Source organism: Mya arenaria, chromosome 2, assembly GCF_026914265.1.
Source record: "Mya arenaria isolate MELC-2E11 chromosome 2, ASM2691426v1".
NCBI lineage: Eukaryota > Metazoa > Mollusca > Bivalvia > Myida > Myidae > Mya > Mya arenaria.
The window spans coordinates 22990307-23013277 of record NC_069123.1 but is presented as its reverse complement, the minus strand read 5'-3'; the positions used below and the strand labels follow the sequence as shown (position 1 = coordinate 23013277).

At 34.6% G+C, this 22971-nt stretch overlaps 1 protein-coding gene and 2 non-coding genes across 4 annotated transcripts in view; 2 read left to right on the top strand and 1 right to left on the bottom strand.

Moving 5' to 3' along the window:
- The first annotated feature begins 3970 nt into the window (after positions 1-3970).
- Positions 3971-22971, top strand: part of LOC128220848 (organic cation/carnitine transporter 2-like) — a 49056-nt gene continuing 30055 nt past the window's right edge. For both annotated transcript variants that reach the window (XR_008258863.1, XM_052929394.1), the window contains exons 1-2: positions 3971-4280; positions 7197-7698. Coding sequence is in view for 1 of the 2 variants with exons in the window: in XM_052929394.1 (XP_052785354.1) it covers positions 7381-7698 (318 nt within the window). In the remaining variant the exon portion in view is untranslated. The remainder of the gene's footprint in view (positions 4281-7196; positions 7699-22971) is intronic.
- Positions 19012-19084, bottom strand: Trnat-agu (transfer RNA threonine (anticodon AGU)). The gene has a single exon. It is a non-coding gene; the product is annotated as a tRNA-Thr (tRNA).
- Positions 19203-19311, top strand: Trnal-caa (transfer RNA leucine (anticodon CAA)). Its single transcript has 2 exons — positions 19203-19240; positions 19266-19311. It is a non-coding gene; the product is annotated as a tRNA-Leu (tRNA).

Here is a 22971-nt window from a genome sequence, read left to right as displayed (position 1 = left end):
AAGGATGACATCATCAAATACATGTAAAAGCAAATCTAACATATTTCTCGCGTGTGGAAGCAGAAAATAGCTTAGTTTTTATAGGCTACGACAACATTTCATAGCTTTTCTATGAAAAAAAAAGTTATTTAGTAATGAACGTCACTTACTTGTTTGTTTACATCGGTTGTGACCCGTGGTTACCCATGTGAGAATCCCATTTGAAGTATAATGATTCATTACCATGAACAAATCAAGTTCCAATGTAATTTGATTTGCCCTACATCAGACAAGTTTCCAGTGTGTTTAAATTTAAGCAAATTGCTTATGATAGTGCAATCCATGATCAATGTCCAAGATAATGTCCAAATCATTACGGAGTGACGACTTACTGCCCGCCACAAAACTCGCTTTATCACATATATCATTACCTAACGTCACATTATAATCAAACTTGTTATGATAGATACAATAATTATGCTTGGGGAGTGTTTCTGTACTCGAACCCTACAGTGGAACTAACGCAGCAAGACTTAACAACAACGGGTAAAAAAAGAAAAGAAGCATTGCTAGATATTGTTTCTATTTCACTTACACTATAACGGAGATATACTTGGATACTTTATATTTTGGGAATATGATGTGTATGAGTAGAATTTGAAAACATTGGAAAGATTAGTCTTTTTGTGCGTCAGATGAGCTTTTTCCAATTGATGTTGTGATAGTAATGTGATAGTAATGTGATAGTAATGTGATAGTAATGTGATAGTAATGTTGGGTGTATTTGCTGGACAAATACCACATGGCTTTATTTTCATGGGAAGCGACTTATTTATCTGTAAGTAATATGATTTTCTTGATTCTGTGTAAACTGTTTTAATCGAAAAATCAAACGTTTTTCAAATAATATTTACAAGTACTTTACTTACATCTACTTAATATGTAATATAAATAAAGCTTGAACGTTTTCCAAAAAGTGAATTGCATTACATTATGTTTTGTACTATGCATAATGCCAAGATTAATTTAATCATGAAAGCTATTTCAAACAAACTATTGTTAGGGATAGCTCAAATAGTAAATATTCAAACATGTTTTAGTTGGTTACTCATAGCATACACATAATTATACACCCACTGAACATAGTTGTTATATTCAGGCGCATTTCATTTATTTGAAAATACAATTCTACTATTTAAGGGATCCCCGTCCTTTGGACACATAAAACTTAAGGGGAGGGTCTTTTGTATTGGGTTCATTTTTTTTTTCATTTAAAAGTCTCAAATATGGTAAAAAGTTTTTTATTTGCTCGCTGTCAGCTGTCTCTCATCCAATTTTGCCAACATTCAATTTTCAATCGTTCATCATTCTTTGTTTAAATTTCTGGAATGCTGTTTTAATACTTATTGCTTAAAGGTGTGTATGTAATATCCACTTGAGAGAAAGCTGCTGATTTTAGAAAAGCAATATAATAACAAACGGATGCTTTCCAGTAACTCAATATTGTTTGTTTTCTAAAACTGAGTACATGGACATCTTAAAATATAATGTTACTGCATGTATTAAATCGGTAGTTCCCAGTTTGAATAAATGCAAGTTCTGGGGCAGAGCTGTGATTACAAAAATCATAGAAATGTTGAGTTTGGGACTTTTTAAAGCACGTCTTTTATCAACGTGGAATCAAAACTAAAGAGATTTCCGTCAAAACATGCCATTATTTGACGTCAATAGTAATCGGCTTTTAGAGAACGAACATATAAAAAATGAATCGCAAATGACAAGCACGTCTAAAGAAGTCCTGCCGTCTTGATCCATATTATTTGTAATGTCTGCCTAGGGACAAATTAAGTGCGAGCGTTCTTCTGTATAATTGAAGCGCGCTTCATGGAATTTGCTCGCGTGCTCTTCTGCATTCATACAGCATAAAAGCAAGAAAAAATGCCACCAATCCTTAAATATTGACATTTTTATGCCTCTATGCATTAACACTTCTTTTATTAGCGTTCTGATTTATAGGGAGACAAGTCGACAAAAAGGAGATATTTATTCAAAAGTATGTCGAAGTAAACTCGAAAAGATGTACGTGAAGTAAGCGACCTAGCTAAGAATAAATATTTGAATTGAAACAACTTCAGATCCAAACGTTTAAAAATTCTCCCTAAATAACAATTGCACAACACATGCAGTCATTATTCAATGTCATGAATCGCTTTGATCCCTACTGATTGCGCAACATTTTTATATCTTCTTGTAATTTTCTATTATGTTTTTTTTGGTGAATATTTTTTATGAATTTGGTTTTATGTATTGACATGTTTCTCATTTATATAAATATATATATATATTTGTAACGTCATAATTGCAGTCTTCGAAGGGATTCTCACAGAATTAAGAATGGCGAGACCCTTATGAAATTGTGTTCAGAATGAGTTATTTTATTCATTATCATGGACAAAACCAGAATACTTACTGATATATACTTTTCTGAACAGAAATTCCCAAACTCAAGAATACCAGCAGCGTGTTCACACTACACAAGAAATTAACAAATGTTCGATGACTGACCCTATGAATCACGGGCGTGTCCCTTTAAATAGAGGCATTGAGGTAGGTTGACAATGCAGAACGTCTGCAAATTCATAGCTATCATCCGGAGCATTTTTATCGAAAACATCCTCGGATGTATATGGACGGTTTACAATGTCAGAAATCGGTGCAGTTTAACTACGCTGCAATTAGATCTCGTAGTAATTTCAATTTAGCAGTTAAACTTAATGACTTAACTCTTTGGAATCTTAATTATGTTTGCAATAATACACTTCACTGGCAATCAATTTAAACTAAGATATACAAAAACAAGTTAAAACACTACATTTAATTAATAATACAATTCATTTTTTTACGATCTACTTCTACTGATGTACCGGCATACATCCGAGGTTGTTTTCGATAAAAATGGTCGAGGAGTTCCGAATGGCTAGCTAGTTCAGAAATCAATATACATCATATACTAATTGATGCCATAAAATAAAACGGAGTTAAGAACAGAGATTCGTTAAACCTACCATGTGTGCTAATTTTGTGAATATTGTTCAACAGTTTCGCAAACGCTTTTTACGTCTTTATTAAGGATTTCATTGAATTCATTCGGGTATAAGATCAGATAAAAATTCATACATGTATATGTTTGCGTATATGAGGGTCGTCCAAAAATAGTGCAAAAATAGGTAAATATTTAACATAATCTCGTGCAGATAAAATCTAAAGATATCAAGGAGATACACCCAAAATGGCTCTTTCATACATGATAGACTGCGTCGATGATGAAAACGCACCAGTACAATGATGATAACGCGACAGTATAATGATCATAACGCGACAGTGCGATCTTGAAAACGCGACATAATGATGGTGAAAACACGGTAATAAAAATGCGATAATACGATGAGGATAGCGCGACAGTGCGATAATGAAAACGCGACAGTACTATGGTGAAAACGCGACAGTACGATGCCGGAACACGATAGTAAATAATGTCGCATTATTATCATCGTACTTTCTTATTATCGTGGGTTCGTGATCTTACTGTCGCGTAATCATGGTAATACTGTCGCATTTCTGTTATCGTAGTTTCGTGAGTTCGAGTTTTCATCATCGTACTAACGCGTTTCAGACACATTTAAAAGCGATGGCCCTAACGGAATTCCTTAATAAACCGCCCCTTCCACATTTTTTGGAACCGCTCCTGCAACACACCAACTTCCATATTGTTGGATTTTCTCTACAACAGACCAGTTACCAGTGTTTATTTATTTACGCAAACTGCTTATGACAGTGCAGTCCATGATCAATGCGCAAGATAATGTCCTGATCATTACAGAAGGCCGACTCACTGCCCGCCACAACAATCTCTTTCATATATCGTTATCTATCGCCATATCAGAGCCACTCTTGTTATGATAGATACAATAGTTCTGCACTGGGAGTGTGTCTGTACTCGAACCTTTCAGTGGAACTAACTCATAGAGACTTAACAAGAACGGATTTAGAAGTAGTTGGATCATTGCTAGATATTGTTTCTATTTCATTTACATTCATTTCATTTATTCTACTAATTAAAAGGAGATATACTTTGGAATTTATTTTGTGAATATGATTTGTATGGATAGAGTTTGAAAACATTGGAAAGATTTGTTTTATGTGTGCGTTTTTTCAAATTGATTTTGTGATAGTAATGTTGGATTTATTTGCTGGACAAATACCACGTGGGTTTATTGTGAAGGGAAGGGGCTGATGTAACTGTAAGTAATATATTTTATTTTAATTTGTTAATAATTATAGTAATAATAATAATAATAATAATAGTAATAATAATAATAATAATAATAATAATAATAATAATAATAATAATAATAATAATAAAAATAATAATTATAAGAAGAATAACAATATAATAATAATAATAATAATAATAATAATGATAATAATAATAATAATAATAATAATTAAAGCTTTATTTACCGAAGTTTAACCATTTAGACATATGAAATCATATATTCTAATTTTCAATATGGCCTTCAAAGTAAAGAAACAAAAGAAAAAACATTATTCTTAAACATAATTCACCTGCCAATTTTATAACTAGAATGATACATTTACATATAAGACAATTAAACATTCTGTTATAAATGCATTCATACTTAAACATTCACTGACAGACACTCAAAGCACATGACTATAAATTAAACATATAAATATGTTAAAGAAAATGTAAATTACCTTATCAGTAACTAAAAGTAAATTACATTACTATATGTTATGAAAAATGCATAATGCCAAGATTATTTAATCATGAAAGCTATTTCAAACAGACGCATACACTGTATTAAACGATTTATTCAATGCCAACATTTCTAAAATGCACACTCTTTGATACAAGTTATATTGCACACAGATTCTCTATTGTTAGGGATAGCTCAAATAGTAAATATTCAAACATGTTTTAGTTGGTTACTCATAGCATACACATAATTATACACCCACTGAACATAGTTGTTATATTCAGGCGCATTTCATTTATTTGAAAATACAATTCTACTATTTAAGGGGTCCCCGTCCTTTGGACACATGAGAATAAAGGGGAGGGTCTTTAGTTTTGTGTTGATTGTCTGATATATGGTAAAATAAAAATTTGTTTGCTTGCCATCTGCTTTCTCTGATGCCGGTCTGCCAATATTAAATTTTCAATCGTTCAACATTTTTCAAATTTCTGGAATGCAATTTTAATACTTATTGCTTAAAGATGTGTATGCATATCTACTTGAGAGAAAACTGCTGATTTTATATGAAGCAATAGGACAAACAACAGATGCTTTCTTGTAACTCAATATTGTTTGGTTTCTAAAACTGAGTACATGGACTCCTTCAATATAATTCTACTCTATGTATTTAATCGGAGTGCCCAAGTTGAATTAATCAGTTCCTAGGATAGAACTGTGATTTCAAGTATCATATAAATATTTAGTTTGGGATTTTTTAAAGCATCAACCGAAATAAAAAAAGAAGTATCCGCCTAAACATGTCATACATTGACGTCAAAAGTTATCGGCTTTTAGAGAACAAACATATAAAAGACGAATCGGATATGACAAGCAAGTCAAAAGAAGTCTTGCCGTCTCGATCCAAATTATTTGTTATATGTCAGCTTAGGGACAAATCAAGTGAGAGCGTACTTCCGGATTATTGAAGCGCGCATCATGGAATCTGCTAGCGTGTCCTACTGTGTTCATTCAGCATAAAGGCAAGAAAAAACTCGACCAATCCTTAAATAATGAAATAAATAACTTGTTGTATTATGCCTTCTGAACACTTCTTTAATTAATGTTTTGACTAATAGCGAGACATGTCCACATGAAGGAGATCTTTATTCGAAAGTATGTTTAAGTTACCTACAAAAGATAAAAATCAATATTTGAATTTAAACAACTTCCGATCCAAGGTTTACAATTTCTCCCAAATTACATTTACATAACACATGCAGTAATTTGTCAATGTGGTGGCGAGGGAAAAGCTTCGATCCCTGCTGATTGCGCAACATTTGTTTATCTTGTAATTTTCCCTAGCACTTACTACTGGATATTTTTCTGAACAGAAAGTCCGTCATTTAAGCCTACAAGAAGCATAGAAATCAACAAATATTCGATGTCTGACCCTATGAAAAACAGGCGTGTCCCTTTAAATAAAGGCATTGAGAGAGCTTGTCATTGCAGAACATCTGCAAATTGATGGCTGGTTCAGAAAATATAAATGCACTACAAATGCATTGATGCCGCAAAATAATACTGACGTAAGAACTGAATCCGTTAAATCGACATGTGTAGGAGGCTCGTCCAAAACATAATGCAATAAAAACGTAAATATTTAAATCACCCCTTACAGATAAAGTCTTTAAATATCGAGGAGGTACACACCAAATGAAACTTTCATAAAATTTTGAAATACATGATAGGTTGCGTCAAGGTCCACACCGCGTTAACATCAGTACGTCATATTATCCTACTTTATCACTTACATCTCTTTACAGTTGACTCTCTCAATATGTTACTGTTTAAGAAAGTCTAAGATCAATATCTATCTCCGTTGCCATGGAATTCACTGTTTTAGAAAGTTCCCGGCATCTCAAACTTTTGCATATAATCGAACGAACACGTAAGACAAAAGAGGATTTCAAGTATTAAAGAAAATGTAAACAAGCTGGGTTTGTTGTTCTTGGGGGCATTTTTGTGTGTCTGCCATAAATTGACTTTTAAATCGTGAATGCTAAGTTCTTTCCGCGTTCAAATCTGCTTTTTAACAGCACGAGGGGCGTCGCGCCATCTGACGTCCGAATTAAAATCGTTGCGGTCCTTGCGAATATTTATTAGTAATACGCTGAATAAAGTTGGTAACGTCGGTATTCATTTTATTTATATTTATTCACATGCGATTAAAATCCACAGGTTAAAACGAATGTAATAAATGGTAAATCACAATTAACTGTTTTTGGTGTTATAGTCGACTATATACATACCTTTAGAAAAATCACAAAACATCGGACTATGACGACAATTATGGTGTTGACCTGAGATCTAATTAAATATGGAAGGTTATAGAGCTATATCGTATTGCAAAATGAATTTATTTAAGAATTACAATATCAAAATATTATTACATTTCAGAGCATGTCCGGGGTTGACGTGGAGTTAGATTTGCAACTGAATGGTATCTAGATTTTGTGAACTTATCGTGCAAATTCGGTGAATATAGTTCAACAACTGGTCTCCATATGCCTATTCTGTCACGGCAACATGGAAACACACGATTGAGAAACATTCTTTGAATGAACAATGAAAAGTAATATTCATGTTGAAAATGGCGCCTATCGATGAATGCTCCAAAGCGTTTGAAACAATCCTCTACCACAGTGGTAAATTTGGCAGCTACCAACGTCGTTTGTATGTTGTCGTCTGCTCAATGCATATCGTCTGCTCGGCGGTGTTGACGTATACTCACGTGATCCCCTACCTCGTGCACCACGAGGAATGCACTGAGCGAATTACGGCTCCCGGAAACGCCAGCATCTACTTCCGGTTGAATAACTGGACCGTAAATTACCCTGCATCCTGTCGCTCGTACTACGTGAACGACATTGGACTTGAAAATGACTGGGTTTTTCCTCAGGTAAGATGAACATGAATTTATTTCAGTTTCTTCAACAGATTAAAAAAATAACAATCGTACTAGCGTCGATATGTATACGCCTCAAAAAAGTTATAGACCACTTAAAATAAACATGTATATCTCAATTGGTTTATGATGTATTGCGTAACATTTAAGTTAATGTAGCAGATGCAATGCTATTTGCAAACCATTTGCAAACCATTATCAAGATACTTGATGGGGTTGGTTTTACAGTAACTTTGTACATTGGAGCGAAACCATTAAAATCCTAAACAAATGCTATTTTCATGCAAACATGACTCAAATATCAAAACGCAAACTTCATAAACCGGAAGCTAAAATACATGTTTAACGTTTACAGTTTAGTACGCTGCCTTAAACAAACTGATGTAGAAAAGTTGTCAGATGCCTTTAAGTGTGTATAAATATGTATACAATTGTCTTAAAATGTAAAAAGTCTTGATCTCAGTAATTAATCAGCCGTAATCGTTTATTATCGTGGCAAGGTTTTAACACAATCGTGATAAGTCGTCTTGTACTAAAGCGTTATCAACACGTATAGGATCGCGACGTATCGTACAAAATCTGCTTTAAATCGTACCAATATCGTTAGGATCCGTATTTCCGCAATCACCACTATATGTATGAAGGTGGAAACAGGGCCCATTGGCCACGACTCGCAAAAAACTTACACGACTAGGATCAACTTAAACCGAGGTAGTGAGAGTCAGGCTTAATGACGATTCTTCACAATCGCTTACAAACTCGTTCATTCGTACGTTTAAAATCCTACTGTAAGCATGGCCATGACTATCACTGTTAATGCTACTGTAAGCATGGCCATGACTATCACTGTTAATGCTGCTGTAAGCATGGCCATGACTATCACTGTTAATGCTGCTGTAAGCATGGCCATGACTATCACTGTTAATGCTGCTGTAAGCATGGCCATGACTATCACTGTTAATGCTGCTGTAAGCATGGCCATGACTATCACTGTTAATGCTACTGTAAGCATGGCCATGACTATCACTGTTAATGCTACTGTAAGCATGGCCATGACTATCACTGTTAATGCTACTGTAAGCATGGCCATGACTATCACTGTTAATGCTACTGTAAGCATGGCCATGACTATCACTGTTAATGCTACTGACTATCACTGTTAATGCTACTGTAAGCATGGCCATGACTATCACTGTTAATGCTACTGTAAGCATGGCCATGACTATCACTGTTAATGCTACTGTAAGCATGGCCATGACTATCACTGTTAATGCTACTGTAAGCATGGCCATGACTATCACTGTTAATGCTACTGTAAGCATGGCCATGACTATCACTGTTAATGCTACTGTAAGCATGGCCATGACTATCACTGTTAATGCTACTGTAAGCATGGCCATGACTATCACTGTTAATGCTACTGTAAGCATGGCCATGACTATCACTGTTAATGCTACTGTAAGCATGGCCATGACTATCACTGTTAATGCTACTGTAAGCATGGCCATGACTATCACTGTTAATGCTACTGTAAGCATGGCCATGACTATCACTGTTAATGCTACTGTAAGCATGGCCATGACTATCACTGTTAATGCTACTGTAAGCATGGCCATGACTATCACTGTTAATGCTACTGTAATTATGGCCATGACTATCACTGTTAATGCTACTGTAAGCATGGCCATGACTATCACTGTTAATGCTACTGTAAGCATGGCCATGACTATCACTGTAAATGCTACTGTAAGCATGGCCATGACTATCACTGTTAATGCTACTGTAAGCATGGCCATGACTATCACTGTTAATGCTACTGTAAGCATGGCCATGACTATCACTGTTAATGCTACTGTAAGCATGGCCATGACTATCACTGTTAATGCTACTGTAAGCATGGCCATGACTATCACTGTTAATGCTACTGTAAGCATGGCCATGACTATCACTGTTAATGCTACTGTAAGCATGGCCATGACTATCACTGTTAATGCTACTGTAAGCATGGCCATGACTATCACTGTTAATGATACTGTAAGCATGACCATGACTATCACTTAATGCTACTGTAAGGGGCGAGGTCAAACAAGCCCAAAAGATCCTTTCAGAGAAAAACATGCTCGACCCTGAAGGGGTCTACTGGTCTTACAGTATATACAGTAAATTCTCAATCCACACAGAGCCCGGGCTTTGCTATTTTGCATATTACCAACCAAGTAAACATACGCACTATTACAGTATTATGAACGTAATTCCGTCTATAACGGAATGTTATACTATGAACGCACATCCGCCGCCTACAGTGGGACGTTACATTATTTTCCCTTCGTCTGGAAAACTCAAGGGTAAGGCAACTCCGTTCCGGCAGTTGTCAATATCCCATCGCTGGCACCGTTTGTAACCTGCGATGTCAAACAAGCCCAACATATCCCTTCAGAGAAAAGCATGGGGTCCACTGGTTTTTATATTCAGTAAATTCTCAATCCACACAGAGCCTGGGCTTTGCTAATTTGCATATTACCAACCAAATAAACATACGTACTATGAACGTATTTCCGTCTATAAGGGAATGGTATACTATGAACGCGAATCCGCCGCCTACAGCGGGCCGTTACACTACGCTTGACTATGAATTAGAAAATCATCGTGACATTACTGACAGTTCGTTAACACACTCTTAACGGCATTTGCACGAATCATGGTGAGTCATGGGTGTACCTGCTGAATTGGGAACAGTCACGGAAGTTCTAAACAATACTGTTGCTTTTGACAGATGTTGCAACGTTTTTATATTTCTGGAAAATGTTGAAAGGAGATATAATGGCCATCATTTTATCTTCGTTTTTTTTTCTTCGGTTCTTTCATCGATTAAGTAGCAAACGTACTTTAAAGGGACTGTACACCAGATTGGCACCAAAAAAGTTTTTTCTGTAACGAATCTCAAGACATTAATTTGATAAAATGTTTTACTCTTTGATATCATAATTGTAAAAAAAATGTAAGGAAAAAATCGCGTCGAAGACCGGGTTCGAACCGGGTCGCCAAAATTGCAGTCTAGTGTTGTATCCACTGTGCTACGAAGGCTTATACGGATGGAATATTTCACCTATATACCTAACTTGATAATATCACGTGATAACATCGACTAGCCAATCACTCATAAGGAATGAATTCTACTAGGTAGACATACCTAGTAATCTCTTTTAATGGAAACATACCAAAAAAATTGTTAAATATAAATTAATTGTAAACTTTGTGGTACTTCAGATAGTAAGTTTCAATGCACTGTACACATCGATACCAAGTTTATGTCAGTTTTCGACAATTTTCTTCTTCTTTTTCGCTCTTTCACCATACGGAGTACAGCCCCTTTAAATTCAAAATGTTGGCCAATAATCTGTTGTTTTTTTGTCTGGAGATATTGAGCGAGCGCTAACAGTTTCCTTTTACAACTGTTTTCATCACTTTCTACACAGATGATATACACATGTGTTTATTTTCGCATTCGTAAAATGTTCTTTGATGAAGGAGATCTTGGATACATAATTAGCAATTGATTCCAGGCGAAGACAATGCAGGATAACATGCCTGGCTAGTTTATTAATTGATAGCTGGTTGATTAGCAGCATAATAGCAGGAATAACGTCACCTTTTCCTCATACCTTCATTAATGAGAGCATAAATGTAGCATGAGGGTAATGTTATTTTTTTCCAGGAAAACAACACGTTCACCGTTTAGGCCCAGTAGCTGTAAATATTTGTGAGAACACTTGTGCTCGTAGAGTTCGGGATCTGAATATTTCCGATTATAAGTAAGTGATATAGTATGTCAAGAGCTCTTGACATTTCTGCTGTAAATCAAGTAATCATATCGTATTGCTCTCTGTAACATATAAACGTACTAAAACACTCTTTTTCTGTAAGTTGGGTTGCCAAGGAGTTAAGTATACAGTAGTGCACGGATTTCATCTACGAAGTAAAATCATTGTTATTGTGTGTAAAACGACCTTCCAAAAACCATTCATAACGTATTAGTTTTTTACAATAACTTCTTTACAGGTAGGTATTAACAACCGCTATTTCACGCTTCAAAAGAACCTGCTTACCGCTAGGTATAAACAATCGTTATTTCACGCTTCAAAAGAACCTGCTTACCGCTAGGTATAAACAATCGTTATTTCACGCTTCAAAAGAACCTGCTTACCGCTAGGTATAAACAATCGTTATTTTACGCTTCAAAAGAACCTGCTTACAGCTAAGTATAAACAATAGTTATTTCACGCTTAAAAAGAACCTGCTTACCGCTAGGTATAAACAAACGTTATTTCACGCTTCAAAAGAACCTGCTTACCGCTAAATATAAACAATCGTTATTTCACGCTTCAAAAAGAACCTGCTTACCGCTAGGTATTAACAAACGTTAGTTTACGTATTAAACAACCTGTTTATAACTAGGTATAAACTACCATTATATCACGTATTAAGACAATCTAATTTAAGCTAAATATTACCTACCGTAATCTACGTATTAAGGCAATCTAATTTAAGCTAAATATTACCTACCGTTATCTACGTATTAAGACAATCTAATTTAAGCTAAATATTACCTATAGTTATTTACGTATTAAGACAATCTCATTTAAGCTGAATATTACCTATAGTTATTTACATATTAAGACAATCTCATTTAAGCTGAATATTACCTACCGCTATATCACCAACGGAGACACTCTAATTTAAGCTAAATATTATCTACCGTTATTAACGTATTAAGACAATCCACTGCTCGGCTAAACAATCGTTTTTTCACCTTTAAATACAGTCTAATTTTAGATAGGTACGAAAAACCGTTATTTAACGCATAAAGACCATAAAACAAGACCATTTTGAAACATTTAAAATAATGAGCTGTTACGAAATTTGAAATGAGGACAACATTTAGAAATGAGGATGATCTGTATATTTGGAGATAATGATTTTTGCTCTTATAATGCTCAGCTATTTCATCTATATTTTAGAATTTCAGTAATTCCTCATTAAAAATAAAAAAGAAAAATTACCTGAAGCATTGAATTTCAGACATATAAACAATAGCATATCAATTCTAATCGTCCTCGACTATTTCCTCTAGATACGAGTAATTTGTTGCTGATTATAGATTGTTTGTCAGATGTTTAAACATATGCGTCGAGGAGAAAGAATCATCATGCAATGTAGGATTTTTTCAGTACTGATTCGCCGTACCCGTCCATGTGACCATGTGTACCGTAGGTACGCTTCAAGATTTGGCTTCTACCAAGATATGTATAGTGTCATAAAGGTGCACGTATTTACATTTTTGGATATTCTGTTCAAATACAATATTTAATTGGCGTTTTTTTTTCTTTGGTACTTCTGTTATATTGAATACATTGGGCGGAAGCCAGAATCCAGAAGCCAGTGCATTTGAACTGGGTCTATTTGAAGCTTGCTCAAATACATATAAAACAAAAGAGATGTTCAGTGAGCGATGATAGTTTCCGTTTCTTTTTAAACTGCTTTCATAAAGTTATAAACAAATGATATTTATTTTCGTATTCGCAAACATTCTGCGATGATGAAAACTCTTGGATACATCACATGAGAATTAGTTCGGGGCGAAAAAAACGAAACATTCCTGGCTAGTTTATTTATTGAAAGTTCGTTCATTAGAAGCATACCACCATGATAAATGTTATATACCTTCCTCATACTTTCAATAAATGAGATCACGAGGAATGTATCATGAGGGGTAATCAAAAATTCAAATATCAACTGTAGAACAGTTTATTCATACAGATAATGTGATGGTTCTAATTAGGCTTTAATTTTCTCCCATTCACAGTCTTTATCTTACCTAGTCTATTGTTACTATTATGGAACTCTAGTGTTTACTTCCGAATTATCTTAACGTTTATCTAAAACAAAATGTATGTTTTTAAGCGTTAAAAATGAAACCAGCATCCAACCTGCAGCTAGCAGTTAATGGAGCGTTTTGAGAAAATGTAAATAATCAAAAGCTTGGAAAGTTTTCTTGGAAAAATAACATCACCCTCATGGTACATTCATGCTCTCAATAATAAAGGTATGCGGAAAACATGACATTATTTCTCGTATTGTGCTGCTAATCAACCAGCTATAAATTAATAAACTAGCCCGGCATGTTTTCCTGTATTGTCATCGCCTGCAATTAATTGTCAATTGATGCATCCAAGATCCCCTTCACCAAAGAATATTTTACAAATACGAAAGTAAACACGTTTGCATATCGTTTGTTTATTAGGTATTAAAACATTTTCAAAAAAGAAAAGTTTTAGCGCTGGCACAATTTCCCCATTTCCAAAGAATATGTTCCTGGCCAACATTTTTAATATAAAGTATATCTGTTACTTCATCAATGAAAGAACCGAAGAAAAAATAAACCAACCGAAAAAAATGTTGGCCATTGTATGTTTCCATTGAACATTTTCCAGAAATATAAACATTGAAACATCAATCAAAAGCTACAGTAGTGTTCAGAACTTCCCTGATTGTTCCGAAATAAGCAGGATCACACAAGACTCATCACGATTTGTGCACTTTACGAGGAATCTGTCAGGAATGTCACTATGATCTCTAATTCATAGTACGTATGAATAAACGAGTGTGACGGATTGTAAGCAATTGTGAAGAATCATTATCAGCCTGGCACTTACTACCTCAGTTTAGGATTGATCGTAGAAGTGTAAATATTGGTAAGTTGGGGGGGGGGGGGGGGGGGCAATGGGCCCTGATTTCACCTTTATACGAATAAAGACGATTGACCTACGAGACCTGCGTTTAGACCTTGCCTCAAAAATAAAAGATTACAATCGCTTACTTACGATCAGTCATATTTCGTTTAAGATTGTATTACCTCCGATGACGGTAAATTACTGTGTACGTAGGACAAATCAAGACTTCTCATGTTTCTGTACGATTGAATACATAATTATCAATATTTCAGCAAGTCAGACAACTTTTCTTCTTCAGTTTGTATAACGCCCGATGAATATTCCCTTAAGGCTTCAATTAGCCTAGAAACTGGTAGAGTTGCAACGATAAATTACGGGAAATTAAATTGCCGCTGCCAAGCTTCTAGCACTTCGAAGAAATGGAAGGCGACAGATGATTACTGTCGAATCAACACGAAATACACAGGCACGGGTTAATTGTCCTGAGAATAGTCATGGGATCAACACAGGAAGTCATAGTGATGCATTCTTACGACTATTATCAAAATCCGTACAGGTATTGTCATCAATTACCGTATAGTCGGCAACTCGTCAGTAATACTTAAAAATCGTACAGGAATCGTAGGTCGCAGGAAATGTGTAGAAAAAACAACAAATACATTACACGTCGTACTAGAATATACATCCACGGTTACCCACGAATTACCACGGCCGCCTGTTCGATGGCTGTAGGAGTACCAGAACACTTAGATTGCTGCGACACAACATATTTAAACCCTCGCGAAGTTTCACGATTCACGATTCTAAGAAAACCTGTTAAAACGTCATCCAGTCCATCAGTGTTCAAGGAATTAGGCTGGTTATCGTTTGACAATAGATGTAAATTTAATGTTGGACTTTTATCTATAAGTTTGTGCATACCTGAATACATTGGTGAAGTAATGTCATTTACCAACAACACAATCTACTCATTACGGTTTACAACCAATAATGTATAAGTTCCCTCTTCTACAAGACTAACTAAGGAAAAAAGACATTTACTTATTTTGCTATTCTGTATTGAATTCAATACCGCTTTTTATTCGCGAATCATCATCTCTATTTGCATTTAAATCACAATTCAAAAAACAACTTATAACAAAACAAGTACTTTAGTGAATGCCTGTCTGTTGAAGTTGTTTGTTTAAATGCGATTTATTCTTGTCTTTTATAATTTTGAAGATTGTACTGAGTATATATTGTGTTTAAATGTCGTCGTGTTTGTTATTGTTTGAATGAGAAATGTATACGTTTATAGAATCCATTGAAGACCACATTGTAAAGAAGATACTTAACTGTAACTTTATGTGTTATCTTCATGAAATAAAGTTATTATTATTATATATATTATTATATTCACTAGAATCATCCTCGACTCAAAAAGATTATTGAAGATGAGCTTACATTTCCCCATTTTTCAAAAACACCAAGAGTTCCTTACTGTGGTCAATCATAACCCAAATCGTGATAGTGAGGGCAATGTTTAATGCGTACACACATCGCTGTTATTTGTTTTACGGTCATGGTACAATCGCATAGCGTTTTTTCGTATATCCACCAAAGGGTGGAAATCGTGACAGTGAGAGTGAGCTGTAAGCCACCGAAATAAAACTCTCAGAGACTAAGTTTTTGTATTTTTGTTTGGACCAATGACAATAGAAGATTTTTCAAATTTTCTGTTTTTAAATTTGACGTAGATCGATTCTATTGTTGTCTATCTACAACAGAAATATATATGCGTTACAGAACTTTCTTTAAAAGAGAGTATTTTCTTAAAGACACAATCATTCTGAAAATGCTTTTGATTATTTACATTTTCTCAAACGCTCCATTAATTGCTAGCTGTAATTTGGATGCTCGTTTCATTTTTAACACTTAACAACATGCATTTTGTTTTAGAAAAACGTTAAGATAATTCGGAAGTAAACACTAGAGTTCCATTATAGCAACATTAGACTCGGTAAGATTTAGACTGTGCATGGGAGAAAATTAAAGTCTAATTAGAATCATCACATTAGCTGTATGAATAAATTGTTCTTAAGTTGATATTTGAAAGTTTGATAACCCCTCATGATACATTCTATGTGATCTCATTTACTGAAAGTATGAGGAAGGTATATAACATTTATCATGGTGGTATGCTTCTAATGAACGAACTTTCAATAAATAAACTAGCCAGGAATGTTTCGTTTTTTTTCGCCCGGAACTAATTCTCATGTGATGTATCCAAGAGTTTTCATCATCGCAGAATGTTTGCGAATACGAAAATAAATATCATTTGTTTATAACTTTATAAAAGCAGTTTAAAAAGAAACCGAAACTGTTATCGCTCACTGAACATCTCTTTTGTTTAATATGCAGTTGAGCATGCTTCAATTCGACCAATTTCCAATGACCTGGCTTCTGGATTCTGGCTTCCGCCCAATGTATTGAATATAACAGAAGTACAAAAGGAAAAAAAACGCCATTTAATATTGTATTTGAACAGATTATCTAGAAATGTAAATACGTGCACCTTTATGACACTATACACATCTTGGTAGAAACCAAATCTTGATTCTTCTCCTTGACGCATGTGTTCAACCATCTGACAAACAATCAGCAAATGTTTTGTAATAAAAACACGTACTATTAGATTCGAATTAAATGTTCAAGTCATATTATGGACCAATATAGCAAAAGAGGTCAGCATATAATGTAAGTTAGAACACCAATTTAAATCACCAAGTGAGAGCATTGACCTCGCAAAGGCCTCGGTTACGCTATTATTAAGTTATATGAATAAATGTGACAAGCACAGAAGCCAAAAACCTACTTGGATATTGTTTTATGGCACACGAAGTATATAAATAAACTAATTCTTTGGCGCGTACAAATATACCCGTTTGAATAAAATACGTTGCTGTAAAAATACAGCAATTATTTAAAACTTGCAGGGAAAGAAAGTTACACAGATGTAAGAAAAAAGCGACGTAATCTATAATCAGCAACAAATTACTCGTATCAAGAGGAAACAGTCGAGGACGATTAGAATTGATATGCTATTGTTTATATGTCTGAAAATTCAATGCTTCAGGTAATTTCTCTTTCTTATTTTTAATTAGGAATTACTGAAATTCTAAAATATAAATGAAATAGCTGTGTTCATTATAAGAGCACCCGACTTAGAATGATATTTTCGTAAACGGCAGCACATATCAAAAGGCACAACAGAATGCATGCAATGCAGAAAGCAAATAAAAAATAATTATCTACTTATCATCCTCATTTCTAAATGTTGGCCTCATTTCAAATTTCTTAACAGCTAATTATATTCAATGTTTCATTTAAGCCCAGGGTGAGCTGTTAGTTTTAACTGTATTTATTTACAACGATTGAGAAAAAAGATATAATATCTTAAGTTAACTCACTCACGGCAGTGTACGTGGTCTTGTTTTATGGTGGAAGTTACCGAAACCCCCCACCCCACCCCCAACTTGTCCGGCTAGGTAACAACAATCCAAACTCACATATGCCCAGAGAGAGAAAGTGAGCTATTGTCATGTAATGTAATGTTGTCCGAAATTATATTACAAATTACGTGCCGTTCATACTACTGTGCGTTCCGTGCGTTTGAAAACACACTTGACTATGTTTTTTGTTTGCTTTTGTTTGATTTTTTTTATGATGATTTTGTTAATTCTAATGCTAGTTCATTTACCATGTTTGGAGAAAGAAATTTGTTTGGAAAACAATGATAAGCTCTAAGAACCTTACAAATTTTGCGTTGACTTACATTTATTGCCATGCATATTATTCTAATAGCATTTAACATGGCTATACACAGGTTCTTTTAAGACGTAAAACAACGTTTGTTCAAACCTAGCTTAAATGACATTGTCTAAATACGTTAAGTAACGGTTTTTATACCTTTCTAAAATTAGATTGACGAAAAAACGAAAAAAAATAGTGTTTTAACCTAGCTTAAATTAGATGTAAAGAGGTTATTCGTATACATGAAATAACGGTTGTTTATACCTAGTTGTAAACAGGTTCTTTTCATACGTGAACTTACGGTTGATTAAACATAGCTGTTAAAAGGTTCTTTTAAGACGAGATTAACGTTTTTTTATACCTAGCTTAAAATTACGGTTTTGAATATCTAGCTGCAAAAAGGTTCTTTTAAAACGAAAAAAAGCGGGTTTTGTTAAAGCTAGCTGCGAAAAGGTTCTTTTAATACGAAAAGTAAAATCGGGTTTTGTTATACCTAGCTGTGATTTTTTTTTAACACGATAAATAAAGCGGGTCTGCGTTACATCTGCGGCCTTTTCTATCATACATTTTGTTAGTTAATGATAAATGTTACCCTTTCCCAATCGTAAGCAACAAATATCATAGCTCTGGGTGGTATTCAATTTACATCTTCAGTTTATCTTATGGTCAAACATCATTGACATCATTCACTCGTTTACAACATTGAATACCAGTCCGAAACGAATGATATATATTTAAAACAGAAATTTGGACATCGAACCTTTATATCAAAATGAATAAAAAAAGGCTCCAGTGGGGATCGAACCCACGACCTCCTGTTTACTAGACAGGCGCTCTAGCCACTGAGCTATGGAGCCATGTGTGATACTCTAGTTATCTTTATTATCCATATACGTTTTACAAGTCCTCTCGATAATATAATAAACATAATAAAGGCTAGGTAAGATTTGCGGATCTTTAGATAAACAATCAGTTGTCAGGATGGCCGAGTGGTCTAATGCGCCAGACTCAAGGTCTGCCTCACCTTCATAACGAGTGTTCTGGTCCACGTATGTGGGCGTGGGTTCGAATCCCACTTCTGACACACACTTTTTGTTGGCGTCGTTTAATATATAAAAAGTGAATACCAGATTTCTTTATTGATATATTTTGAGGTTTGGTGGGGTAATTCAGTTTATCCATCAATTGTTTTGTGACTCTTTGGGGGAAGTTCGCATAACGTTCCCGTTTTAAATTTGATTGTTTAGGACTCCGAGTTACAGCGATTTCTTTTCATGGCTGATTACACCCAGTTGACCTTGTTCATCCGTGCGACCGGCCGACCGAAATTCCGTCCGTAATTAATATGAGAACTTGTGTCATTCAAAACTCCAAACTATTTGAGCAAACGTCTTGAGACCTTAGGGTAATGATGCTGAGATGATGAAGTTGTGCACCTGGGGTTTCGCTTGCAGTTGCATATGACAGATTTATGGCCATTCAATTACCCAAAATTGACATTTTTTTAACTATTTTGTTTGCAAATATGAGTGACCGAATACATTTCTATGGAAAGACTTTTATTTTGATAGGAAATAAGTCAGAACTAAGAAAGGGCATCTTATTGATTTCTTAAAAATCCACTATACTTCAATTATTTGGTTAGATCGGCATACAAATATACTTCGACAGCGATCCTGGAGGATGCAATCATTAATATAACATTTTTGGTTTTCAAATATTGTAGAACCAAGATTGTTGATGGATTTATTTTCTTTTTGAAATTATAAGGCAATGTGTAGTTTTGTATCTTTCATTAGACTCACTAAGGTAAATAATAAATTTTAAAATTCTGATGAAAACAATCAAAATGTTGATTCAAACTACATTTTATCCGAAACTGCATGGTTTTGCCATGTGAATGAGATTGCGGTTTGAGAATTGATAGCCAATTATTGATAACATTTAAATGAAAACTTCGGGTTTGACACTTTGTGAAACACACAGTAGTGTAATCATGGTTCATGTATTTGAAAATGTATTAATGCATGGTGTGAGGGTCCTGTCAAGGTTTTACTGAAGGAAATGAGAGACGAGAGACATTTGGTTTCTGATTGACTCTTCCGCTTGAATGAAAAATCCCTGCCCAGCCTTAAATATAAAGCTAAAAAGTTTAAACATTGACAAGTGATCAACTATTTAGTTTGTCAAAAAGGATATCGTTATAATAGGGATGATCCCTCTTGCATTCAAGACTATAGCCTATGGTTTTGAGAACGAAACGCTGCAAAGAAAGTATGGTGATCAACTATTTAGTTTGTCAAAAAGGATATCGTTATTATAGGGATGATCCCTCTTGCATTCACGACTATAGCCTATGATTTTGAGAATGAAACGCTGCAAAGAAAGTATGGTACTAAATAGGTGAATAGCAAGAACGAACCAACAGAACACACGCATTCACAAGAGCAGCCACAGACTGCCGTATACCCGCCGAATTAAAACAATATTAGAGTTATGGTTCATGTGCACTGCACCTCTCCCCAATGAGATATATCTGTTTATATACGAAGTTTGAATCAATACCTCATCGACTTTTCAAGCTATGCTCCGGACAAAAAAATAAGTATGAAAATTAACGAATGGCAATAACTAAAAAACTGCATTCAGAGTTATGGTGCATGTGCACTGCACTTCTTATAAATGAGATATATCGCTTTATGAACTGTGAAGTCAATACATTAAGGACGTTGTAAGCTACACACCTACCATTACTATATCCGGGGGTAAACAAACTTTAATACAGCTGCACTCTTTGTAGAAGTTTTATAAATTGAACACATTTCATTTATAACTTTCAGTTATACCTCTCAATTAGCTATTTCAAAGAAAAATGTAACTGTATATACAATCGTAGCATTCCCCGAAATATTTTTCTTCTTTTTATAAAAAATGTAAAACAGTTTTATGAAATGTTCTGCATGGCCTTCTAAATAAGTTTAATGCTGCATCATAACCTTACAAAATATTTTCAAACGAAGCTGTCGACACTCTTGTAGGTGTTAAAGAAGATAACGGTGAACACCTGGCATCGACGGCTAATTAAGCATTTATCTTGAAGACCATGGTTTGCAGCACGTTGGGATTTATTTCAGATAATGTGTCATAGTTTCTACGAGATGAAAGAGAGTATCAAATAAAATGTACTTCAAGTAATAGTCAGATGATATTAATTAAATTTTTAGTTACTAAGAATGGGCGGAATGAGCATAGCGAACGAGCACTTTTAAATCCTAAAGATTTGAATTCTTGGCTCATTTGCTTACACATTGTCAACGCCTTGATGACTTGATGAATGCTTATTTGCAATCGCATTGGCTGAAAATGTAGGTTGTATTCTAACACTCAATACAGAAACAGTGTCGGGTTGCATAATAATGTTCAAGTAAATGGCTAGCAATTGTTTTGAACGTGTATCACACAGGGAACTTATTTATGCAGATAACCTCTTCAGCAATATGCATTGAACACCTCAAGTGTAGTGAACTATACATAAGCTACCAAGTCGAATAAAAGTAAGTAATATGCATACTTAATAATATATTAGAACCTTTTTGCAGCACATTCCGTATGTCACGTGAAAATACGAAGTATATTTTGATAGAATCAAATAAATAATACCGATGCTACCGTTAAAAGTTAAATAAATAATACCGATGCCACCGTAAATATTTTAATAAATAATACCGATGCTACCGTAAATAGTAAAATTAATAATGACGATGCTTACATTACGTAGGGGAAAAAAGATATCCAAATGATTTAAATAGTTTAAGTACTATTGCAGCTTGTTGGTAGTTCCAGAAAACAAGAAAATGTTCAACGTCTGTCATATTCAATACATTGGATGGGAAATATTCTGCAATCTACTTCATAAATATTATTCTAAGAGATATGAGGAAAAAAAACTAGTTTTCGATTCAAGCCAAGCCAGAGTCAATATAGCCTAATGTTGGCCGCAATTTAATGTCTTTCAGTACAAAGCAAACCGCAAATAAGGCCCTAGTGTATCTTACAGTGCCAACTTTATTTAATTGGTGTTTATATTTAGCCCATTTTGTGTTCAATAAACCCTATAAGAGCTCTTTCCTAGTACTTTAAGTGTCAAGTAAACTTTATTTGCACTACAATTTTGCCAATTTCACGAGAGTGTCAATTGCTGAACCTTCAAATGACATAGCCGGACATGTGTTGACAATTTGAGTAGAATGTTGATCATTCAATATAATACAAAATCCAGCCCTGCCTTTTCTAGGTTCACCAGTTGACCATCTTTACTCGAATTGTGTCCATTCAATAAAAGACGATGCCCAGCTATGTCCTTTCAAGGTTACTCAAGTGTTAAATAAATCCAGTGTTGCTGTCAGACCTCACCAAGCGCTTTACTATTATTTTGTTATGATAACCATATAAGTGTATTGTCAATAAAGCCATGCCTTTGCTGTTAAACAATTCAGTGTCAAAAATGTCGTTTATATGGTTATCCCATTCATGCCAATCAAGTCACCATCAAGTCCGTTGCAACTTAACCCTCAAAAAGTGATGCCCTCGGAACAATATTGTGACCAATTACAACAACCCCAACGTATCCATACCAACCACTGCATTCTCAAATAAGCTTATATCAAAGTCATGTTATAAACTCGCTTGTGTTGTACTTAAAATATCACAACAAACTTCCATGAACTTGTATATTCTGATTCCT